Source organism: Nothoprocta perdicaria, unplaced genomic scaffold, assembly GCF_003342845.1.
Source record: "Nothoprocta perdicaria isolate Ctin4 unplaced genomic scaffold, notPer1 scaffold_144, whole genome shotgun sequence".
In the NCBI taxonomy this organism is placed as follows: domain Eukaryota; kingdom Metazoa; phylum Chordata; class Aves; order Tinamiformes; family Tinamidae; genus Nothoprocta; species Nothoprocta perdicaria.
In genome coordinates, this window is record NW_020454583.1 from 1,694,789 (window position 1) to 1,706,069 (window position 11,281).

Here is an 11,281-nt window from a genome sequence, read left to right on the forward strand (position 1 = left end):
AAATAGCACAGTGCAGGTTTAATTTTAGCTCAATTGTATTCCAATTTCTTTTGAATTCAAAATATCAAGTGTGCGGTTTGTTTGGAATTTCCAAAGCACCACTGCAGCCCTGCTACCAGGTTAAAAATATGACTTTATAAAAGATGATGATGATGATGATGATAATAATAAAGGTTCAGACATCCCAGAAGAAGCATTCAACTAGCCAGTCAAAGTAGTGGAACGAACAGAAAATAGTTCGGCTTCTTTCTTGCTTTTCTTTCATCCAGTATTTTAGAAAATGATTATGTCTTGTAATTTTGGTGGCTTAGCAAAGCTAGGCAGTTTCAGAGCAACTTGCAAACAAGTTTCAAAGTAGAAACTGTCTTACAGGAAACACTCTCCCAGTTGTTCCCTCTAGTTCAAGCTATAGAACCTGCAGTTGAAGTGGTTTTGACTTAGGAGGAAAAAGAATTTGGGTCAACAAACCTTAACCCATTCAGCTTTATAGGTTAACAGCTTTACCTCTGAACCTACTAAAGTGTGGCTTAGTAGGCAGGAAGTTGTTAAAACTTCATTTAAAGTATTTCTGCAGTTTGTACATATTTGTATATGTTGTTTTCTTGTTTATGCTACGTCCTTGTTTCTTGGTTGATGTTGCTTTTGTTTCTCAGCTGGATTGATACGTGAGTTACAAAGGCAAATGCAGAGTACAGAGCATATCATGGGGCCATCTCTTACAGAATGCAGCTCCTTCCACTTGCAGCTTTATAACCTCTGTATTGTAACTGCAATTGCTTATATAGAGAAGCTCAACTAGGAGAATTCCTACTCCCATTTTAGTTTTTTTTTTTTTTTTTTTTTTTTTTTTTTTTTTTTAACACCTGCAGGTGTTCATTAAGCCTGTTTGTTTATTTGCAGCTTCTAGGAAGTCTGCAAACTGCACCCATTCATAGTTTAGTGGCCTTTTTTTCATGGGTATTTTCAAGTTAGACTTGCTGTGGGGTGGCATCACTGTAAAGAGAACTGAATTATAGAATAATGGGTTTTTTTCAGCTGTAATGCACTTCTCTATGTTTTTAAGAACTTGAAGTAATGTCATGTAGAACATTGAATAAAGAGCACTGGATCCTCAGTAAGTATTAATCCATTGGGTCATTTATTAGTGTGGCCCAATGATATGGGCCACAAAAAAAAGTTCATATTTTGAAAAATTGTCTTCCTAACAGGTCGAGGAGTTACTATGTCAGTGTTGAATATTCAATACAAATTTCATGTCTGAAAAAAAATTGTTTAAACTCTCAGGCTGTCCTTGTAATTGCCAAGTTGATTTTTTTAAGCCCTATTCCAAACAACATTCTGTAAAGTAAGCTGTTCTTCATGATTTTATATCAGTAAGCTTCCTGAAATAAATTAAAACCTTGAATTCACTCCAAGCCTACTTGCTACAGCTAAGAAGTTTTATGTCCTTGGAGCAGGAAAGGTGAAGAATTTTAACCCCAAAAATATATCCAGCATATTCTGAACTGATAAAAGCATCTTGGCATCCTATTTATAAATTACAGTACTCAGTGCAAAGATTTTTTTTTTAAGTTTATGTTTATAACTTTGGTCATTCTAGTTTCTTATTAGTTGTGATATATAAAGCATGTTTAACATTAGGTAAACATTAAAATATTTTCCTCGTATCTGTTTTCTTCTAATATGAATGCTGTATGTTATGTGAAAAACATACTGCATTTATTAAAAACATCAGATGTTATTCATTTTCTCTATGGTTTTGCCATAAATCAATCTATATTAATAAGAATCAAGTATGAGATAATGAAAGGCAACAGATATTTGTACTGCACTGTAATATGATTGAATTACGAGGAACTAGATCAAGTGCAAGGATTACACAATATGACTATTAAAATAGTGGGTGATATTTTAAGGGAGTTTTTTTGATACCCCCTTTTCTTACACAACTCTGACATTTTTACATGTCAATTATTTTGCTTACTTCTTAACAACATACAGAAGTTTATCTGTCCTGCTCATCTACATATACTGTCCCTGTCCATACTGTTGTGCAGCAGCTTAAAATACTTAATAGATAATTGTTTTGCACAGCTCTGTGTTCCTCTCACAGGATAAGAGGAAAAACTGTGATAAGTGTGATGAAAAAACATGTTCAGGATGAGAATAATAATTAAAGTCTAAATTGCTGTTTCTTGTCTTCCCTTGTTCTCAAGGGAGTAGGCCTGGTTAATATAATTACCAACAAGGGTCAGACCTCTTAGGAACTTAAGCTTTTTTTAGCTTCTACTTTAGCATCATGTGCCCAGTACAAACTCAATTATTATATGATTCAAATAGTTGCACAATATAGGGCATTAAAAATGCTTTAAAGCTATCAAAAGCTGTGTTACCTTTCTCAGTACCAAGTTCTGTGATAAAACTATTTGATTCTTTTCCCTTACAGATTGCTTGCAGCCTTTCCTGGAAGCCTGCAGTAACGAATCCTTTTTCCGTACGTGTTCTGTATTACTTCGAACTCCTAAGCTAGATCTTCACGTTTTGGAAAAGCTCTGTGTTATACTGCAAAAGCTCTCCAGAATAAAGTAATTTTTATTTTCATTGTTATTCACAGAATTGCAGAATTCTCTTAGTTATTGTTATGTCAACAAACTTGGGCACCTTTCTTCTTTTTCAAAAACTCATCTCTATTTTGCTGTTAATTTATTACACAGTGGACAAAAGTGGAAAGCTGGACTTTCTCTGATAATTTATCTTAAAAAATGTTTGTCACATGTGCACTGGATAGTTCTCCCAGTTTGTTCATAAGCAGCTCTAGTCTAGCTTCCAGAAAACATATACTGAAAAAATACTAATCTATAGAACAATTGTTCCTTATATACGAAGATTACAAAAATGTTTAGAAGGGAAACCTTTCCTTTCTCTCTTACCTTCAGTAAGTGGTGAGGTAAGAGCCACCTTCTACGGTGGTTCTGTAGAAAGCCACCTGAAATAGTTGATCTCTTATGTGACTTAGGCCTAAGTCTATCTCATCATCTTTTATTTCTTTCAAAGACAAAATGTAGAATCTTTAGCTGTTTTATTGATCTTCTGGAAATGCTAGTCTGCGTTAGATATGTTCCTGTTACTGTAGTTACTTTACTAATGTATTGTAGTAAAGATCTTCCTTGTATCACTGTAGTATGCTGTTGAGTACCATTACCAGTGGTAACTGGGACGTTACTTGATAGGATTGTTTCATTTGTAAAATTATGTGTCTAAACTGAGTCATTTTTTATGTTAGAGTTGAAGATGAATGGCAAAACTGGGGTTTTCTTTTGACTTTCTTAGAAGTAAAATGCAAACTCTGGAAAAACATGTTTTCAAGTAAAATAATCTAATATAATTTCAACTGGAAATAATTTAAAAATAAAACTTGTCCAAAATATCCAATTGTTTAAAGCTTAGCATTTATTAAAGAAAACCTCACAGTTCTTACATTGGGTGAATCTTCATTGTGAGGCTTCTTTGAAATATTCTGACATATGAGTTATTTCTCTTCTAGGTTTTTTTGTTGTTGTTGTGTTTTAATATTGTTTGCCCTAATTTCATGTATCCGTCCTATATCCCTGCATTTTCAATATCTGATGAGTTTTATATTTTAGAACATTTAGTGTTGAAACCTCTCAGTTATCAAATGACAATTATTTTATGTATAATCTTTTGCAGAAGTAATAAGAAGATGTTTGAATTGTTTACTCTTCACCTAATGATCCAAGAACTGCAAAGAACAACACACCCGGATCATGCCTTTCTCTGTATAAATCTTAATTCAATTCTGTTTAACTTGGGACTGGCAAGGAGTAGCTCTATAGCTTCAAGTCCAAGCACAAGTCACTAGAATTTTCTTTCAATCTAGTTGTTTTTCTGTATAGTTTGTACCAACTCTGTATTACTTTGATTATTTGAAACTTTTTTTACTGTTTTCTATAATTAAATGCATTAAAACCTCAGTTTTGTATGAATTCCTGTGCATTGTGTGCAGTCTTAGTGATAACAGTGGATTCATAAAAGGGAAAAATGAATAAAAACTTTTTAAATGGTTTTTGAGAGAGCGAAGTGTTGCTCTTTTTCTTAACAACTCAAGTAAGTCATTAAATATGACCCCTTTAACTAAAGTTGTGTATCTTGAGGAGGAATAGCACARTCACRGAAGGGTTGAAGTTGGAAGGGATCTCTGGAGATCATCTAGTCCAGCCCTCCCTGCTCAGGTCACCTGGAGCTTCATTGCCCAGGATTTTGTCCATTTAATTTTTGAACAGCTCCAAGGAAGGAGACTCCCCAGCCTTTCTGGACAGCCTCTTTCAGTGCTCTGTTACCCTTATAGTAAGGAATTTTTTCTCATGTTCAGATAAAATTTTCCATCTTTCAGTTCGTGCCTGTTGCTCCTCATGCTGTCACCGAGTCCCACTGACAAGAATCTGACCCCCTTCTTCCTTGAGACACCTGTGCACACTGCCAAGATCTCCCTCCACCTCTTCTGGCAGGAGAGGTGACCAACCCCTTCTGTCATCGCACTGGGCTGGCTGCAGTGGCACCACAATTCTCATACTGGGGAGCCCGGAGCGGGACACGGTGCTCCAGATGCAGCCTCACCAGCACTGAGTGCAACAGCAACAGACCAGTGATGCCAGCCTTTTCTTATGGTTATGGGCGCTAGTTACCTTTTACTCATCAGAACTTTTATGAGTTCATCCATTATTTCTATGATTGATAAGCAGCAGGGAGATATTTTCCAATTTTTTGAGACTTATTATTTTAGTGACAAGTTGGGCTAAGTTAAAGTAAAACATTGACTTGATATGTTAAATACTTTTTTTTTTTTCCTTTTGATGTTAATTTCCTAGAGCTTGTCTGCTATTTTTCTGTATTTGCCCCATAAAGTGTTTTAGCTTGCTTTATTGGGTGAAATTCTCKTGTAAAATTTTATTGTAATGTCTCTGGTAATGTTAATGAAAACATTTTTTTYGAAGTCTAGCAGCAAAACCCCCTAACATATAGCAGTTATACTGATTTTAATTTATATTAATCTTCTAGACAATTTTCCTTCCGTCTCTTAATATTCTTACTTTGTGAGTATCAGATGAATATTCTGCCTTGTGTGCCAGTAGTTYGCTGTTTGGAAGTTCTCATACATAGAAAACAGGAAATTTATACAAAATTGAGCTTTACCTTCCATTTCCAGTTTCTGATTCATCATTTGAACTGTAACTTCTGAAGGTCTTTAATCATAACACTGAAACTGCAGTTAAATGTAAAGATCTGCCATATATTAATCTTTGATTAATGCTGGCAATCATCAAAAAACTTTAGATGGATTTTTTTTCCCCATGTGTTTTTTCATGTTTTGCCTTTATRTTTTTTTCTAAAAGTCTTTGCATAGAGTCTTTGAAATTAAATTCTAGCAGGGAACATTTTGCAGTAATCTGACTTCCATTTCTCACAAGCTTTTCTAAAAATGAACTCTGTACCAAATTTGGCACCAAGTATGTTCTGAAGACAGAGCAAGCAGTGGGTACCACTTTGGGGTGTGAAAAAAAAAATTCTAGGCAACTTATGAGTAATATTGATTGTAGGTAAAGGCTTTGGCTGACAGTGGATTCTGTTTCAGAATAAAGGTGTTGATCAGTAGCTTCACTTTTCTGTTGGATTTGTCAGCAATGCCAGAACTTGTATAAACCTTTTGGCTAGAGACTAAAATCTCTTATTTGGTATTTCTGGTCTTTGTGTACTGCTCGTTCCTTGCCTACTCATTAAAAATACTAGAAGATCAGCAACCTGATAMAGCTTATATTCCTGCATCTACAAGAATGGTAATTTTGGTCTTGGTTTTCCACTGTGTGTGTTAAAATACTACTCTTCTCATGGTACCAATTTAAAGCACAAATGTTCACATCTAATAATGGTGAAGAAATATAATGTGGTAAAGAGGTGCGTAAAATATGGGGCAGACATTTACTATTAGTCTCATGTGCTTTGTTTAGAGAAGTGTCTACAGTCAGAAAAGGTGAATCACTATTTCAGGTTTTTATGATCTTGTATGTTTATGTTAAAATGTAAAAAAAAAAAATTCTTGAATCTGTTGAATATTCATGGAACTGATGCATTAAGAATGAAATTGGTGTTTTTGATTTTAAATGGAATTTGACTAAGCTGTGGAGAAAAATACCAGTTCTTGATTTCACATTCATATTATGGTAAACATAGGCATATCAAGAAATAAATACATGAATTACATAGATGAATATGAAATGTCTTATCAAAAAGGCACTTCTATAAATTGGAAAGCTTTGGTAAAGTTACAAAATGTGCATGTGACTTTTGACTGAGTGTAATAATTTTTGGGTGCACAGACAGATTCAAACAGGTTTTTTTTTAACATGCAAAATAAGTCATGAGCATTTGCTAGCAGAATTATAGGGAGACTACATTTGCAATTATAGATGTAGATGTTTTTAAAGCCAGTTGTTGACAGACAATTTACACTAGTAAAGATTTTCAATAGCTAGCCCAGCCAAATGTGTGTGTGCATRTATATATATTTTAAATACAGTTCTTTCGTTGGCCTGCCCATCAAGTAACGATATTTAATTTGATCCCAAAAAGTACTTCCTTGACTATGTCATATCTCAGATTACTACTTCTTAATAGTTAGAAAGCAGTTCTAGTAGTTGTACACAAGCCAGGTCTATAAAATCTGTGGCTGTAGTACTACTAATGATAGCTGTGAATAATACAATATTCCTATTACTACCTTAGCTCTGTAGTGTTATCTTCAGCCTAATGAGATGACATCCTCAGGGCTCTTGGTTGTAGATGAACGAAGAAATTTTTTAAAAAAGTAAGATCCTCCTTAATAGAAAGAATTATGTAGTGCTAGATGTTCAGCAAAGAGCATAATATTCCAGCCATCAGCTTTCTTGACAATAAAATTCCTGGAGGAGGGTCAGAGAATAATTAGCTTGTTGTTGCATTCTTTTGGTCTTGTCCTTCCAAATAAACTGTATTCTAGTATGTGGATTCAAGAGCTATTTGTATAAGAAATATGAATAAAGACATTTTCTGTTCCATGGTCTTTCCCAAAATGTAACACTTYGCCTGGATTCTGTCCAAGAGTGACTCCATCCTTTTTCCACAACAGCCTTGCATACCAAGGCCAAGTTTCAGAAATAGAAGCCCATCTCTTGTTCGCAATGCCTTCTCCTATTTCAGTTGTCTTTCTACCTGGCTGTCTTTAGTGTTACCTGTTCCAGATTTCTTCATCATTTTCAAGTGGTGGATTAAATTGAAAAATTATTGTGTATTATACTAACTTGATTTCTATGTGTTTTTACATATATTTAGAGGCTTGTATTTAGACCAGCCTGTCTTACCAACTATAAAAAGAAAAATGGATTTTGCTTTGAAGATCATGGACAAATGAAACCCTTCCTGTGTATGACCTGGGAAGCAGCTAATTGCTGGCATCATCTGTAAGGCTGCCCTGCAAGCACTCCTGTGCTAGAAGCAGTTGGCAGGTCTAGTTTCACAGAACAGTGGCAAAAAAAGAATTAACATTTTTTTCTGTGCATTTTTCTGTGGTGGAAAATACAACATTTTATAATAATATAAATTAATCCCTGAAGTAAAAGATGCTGTGCATTATAAATCATACGACATTAAATAATCAGGATAGCTTGTTTGTATGTGGAATATATGCAATACAATGTATCTAAAAATGAGGTATAGACTGTGACAGTGTATTCTTATCCTGTTTATACTATTAATTTCTGAGAATATTCTCTAGGAAATCTATCCAACACATAGTAAGGATGTGGGCTCTGCATTATCGCAGGAGTATGCAGGTTGTTTGATTTCTGCATACAGCAGTTGTACCTCTAGGGCATGATTTCCATTTGCATTAGGGTGTTCCCCCACCTCTTTAAATACACCTCCCTGATAATAAAGGGGGAAAGAAATTAGCCTACAGACTTAACCTCTCCTAGGCATACAGCTGGGCATTTACACCTGTCTTTATCTCATGGATGTGGCATTAATGGCTCCCAACCATACAAAGGGACAGATATCCACTGTCTGCTTACACTCCAAAGCTGAGAGTCATTCTTCTCTGCAGAGCACTTCACCTCTGCTTCTCCTTTCTGTTCTCATTTTCACCATACCAGGACTACCAGCTATGAGAGGCTAGGTAGAACCAAGTTCCTGACTGCAGTTCAAGATTAGATGAGCATACTGATTAGTATGAGAATCTKGATGGAAGGCAGAGGTCTTTGAAGGAAATAATTATTCTTGTGTTACAATAAGAAATGCCCCAGAGTCCTCCAAAACACTAATAATGGAGYTAGAAATAGATGGATCTGTAGACACACAACTGAGTGCTCTCTCTGATAATCCCTGATGATGCACACTGGCTCCAGAAGTACTTCTGGGAAGATCTTGACTTGATGAGAGTTCACAGAATCACAGAATGTTCAAGGTAGGAAGGGACCTCTAGAGATCATCTAGTCCAACCTTCCCGCTCAAGCAGGCACACCTAGAATTGACTGGCTTATGTGTGACTCACTTCAGTCTTATTTTGTATAAACATTTTTTAGGATGGAAAGGTCTTTTAAATTGGGTTTTATAAATTGTTCTTATAAATAAGAGAAACTATTTTTGAAGGAAAAARACTAATTCAATACATCAAAAAGAAAATAAGAGTCTTTGCCAGTAATGTACTAACGGCTGTCCCACCTCGCCTCCTTGAAGCCTCTCCTTATGCTGGCACGCTCAGCTGCTCAGCAAAGGTGCATTTCTTTTTCTCTATCCGGAGTAAAAGCCTAAGGCAATAAATGGCAATCAGGACAACATACAGCAGTAGCCTCTCATGGTGAATCTGTTGCCTTTAAAAGGAACACAAAGTACTATAACTATTAATTTTAAAAAATTCTCTGTTATTATAAAGTTGACTTAGACTGTTAGTCAAGTCCTTCTTCATGAAGTAGTTCTTATGAGGGTAAGATTATGCTCAGGTTTCCTGTTCATCAGAATTTTAATATGAAACTTGTTTTTCTTCCCGAGTATCATGCAGGAAAGCCCGTGGTGGTAAAAGATATTTTACTGTCCTTATTTTGATAGGACACATTTAGACTGTTTAGCATTTGCTGTGGTGAATAAGAACATATTTTCAAGGGTGATAAAAGTAGATCTGCAGCTGTGCAAAGACATTTTATGGGTCAGCCAAGTTAGCATCATGGCACAGAATGATGCTTCTTGTAATTGAATGCAATCCTTTCTTCCCTGTTCAGTCTGCTCTTTCGATGTTAAGTCAGAAGACTGAAACCAAGATAATGAGCATCTCATAAAGAAGTACTCTCAGGAGTTGAAAAAAATATATATTTTTCTAAACCAAAAATACAAATCGGTTTCTTCACACCAGTGAAGAAGGCAATCTGTAGTGAGTGACTACTTGCTGGTAAAGTAGTAAAGAGCCACTTCGGAGCAAAAACAGTGATGTTTTCTGCAGAATTTGGATTGTTGATGTAAGTTTGATTTAAGATTATATGATGCATGGTGATCTTCTAGTAGAGGCAACRTCTACAATAATAGATTAAATATCTGCAATTTTCTTACGTAAAAAAGGCAAAAAAAGCTTTTGAAATCTTATTGTAACATTATCGTATTTAGGATAGAAGAATCAATCATAGCTTTATTATGACCTTGTGCATGCCGAATTTAGAGTAAACATCAAGAACACAATAACAAAGAAATCAGTTCTAATTAACCCTAAAGCACTCATCTGATCGTGAAAACAGAAGACTAATTGATCACATTTATCATAGGACCAGCTTCACCTTCATTCTGCACTTGCCGGCCCAGGGTATTTCAGAGCTGTGTTTGAATTCAGATGCAGTCTCACACCTGAAATACAATGGTTAATTGCCAAGAGTCAACTCCTGTAACCTGTGACATGAATAGAGTAGATGTCTACATCAAGGCTTGTCACTCTAGTAACAAGTTTTTGTAGTCAAGAAGGAATAACAGGYATTTGCAGACATAATTTATATTGACTGAGATGCCTGCTTTAGGTGGCACCTTTTTTATAGATGAATCTCATTGCAGGCAACTACTTTTGGGCAGGTACATCCAGTGTGCTGGCAGGACTATACAAGAATTAAAAATTCTTGGAGTGAAATAACTGGAGAAATTGAAATAAAGACACATCTCACAGACACTGTCATGGGTTTGGGGTTTTGTTTGATTTGTTTCATTATTTTATATGGTGGAGGGATGTTTGAATCAGATTGAAACAAGTTTATGTTTTGTGCTGTTAAGCCTGCAAGGCCAAAGTTTCCCACTTGAGGGACTGACCGTGAGCGTATTCAGGCAGAGGTTGCTGAAGCTGCTCAGCTCCAGCTACCTGCTTAGACATGGTGGTACCTGTTGGGGCACACTCTCCTGCTGCAGTGCTCCTGCATAAATCAGGCACGGAGTAAGCAAATGATAAGGCAAAGCTCCCAATATCGATTCCTTTCAAGTGCCTGGCAGACCTGAGGCATTGTTGGAGCTTCTTGAACCTTTGTCTTCTTTCACAGAGAAAAAAAATATTAATAGAGTAAACAGAACTCTTAAAAAAAAAAAAAGAAAATGTTCTTTCTGTTTAGAAAATGCTTGATTATGTGAAATGCATAGGAAGTCTTAGCTCAGCCTGGGGAGGCACAGCTTTCAGCTCTGTGTTGTGGACGCTAGCTGGCAGTCTATTTATTAGCAGTCTCAACAGCACAGCCTAAGATTGAATGAATATAATTATTCTGTCACAAAATGAAAGCTTCCAAATCAGGTGTGATAATGTGGTGGAGTACTGCTAATTTAGGAACATAAAATGCCAATATGTTAGAGATTAAAGAGTACTGCTGTTGGATTACTCACTGGTCTCACGATTTAGATCAGCTCTCAATACATACATGATCTGCAAACAGTTGCTCTAGGGAGTTGTTAGGAATGTAGTATTTTCCTAGTACTTAAAAGCTGAAATATTAAATCAGAACTATACYGAGAAAGGAAAAAGAAAGATTTCTGCTTCAAACTTTCTGGAGTGAGGTGCAGGCAAACATTTTCCTACTGGAATATAAAGGTTCCTTTATGAGTATTACCCAGACACTCCCATACCACAGGAATGTGCCTGCTGGGCCCCTGGGTAGCTTATTTAATTACAGGTTTAAAAGACAATATATAATTTAATTGAAGAAAAGGCTGTTATGACTCT

General features: G+C 35.7%; 1 protein-coding gene across 2 annotated transcripts in view; it reads left to right on the forward strand.

Moving 5' to 3' along the window:
* The window catches only part of CCDC138 (coiled-coil domain containing 138), a 33,604-nt gene extending 29,500 nt beyond the window's left edge, over nucleotides 1-4,104 (forward strand). For both annotated transcript variants that reach the window (XM_026034462.1, XM_026034463.1), the window contains exons 14-15: nucleotides 2,447-2,585; nucleotides 3,709-4,104. In XM_026034462.1, coding sequence (XP_025890247.1) covers nucleotides 2,447-2,585; nucleotides 3,709-3,880 — 311 coding nt within the window. In that variant the 3' untranslated portion in view covers nucleotides 3,881-4,104. The remainder of the gene's footprint in view (nucleotides 1-2,446; nucleotides 2,586-3,708) is intronic.
* The last annotated feature ends 7,177 nt before the right edge of the window (nucleotides 4,105-11,281 follow it).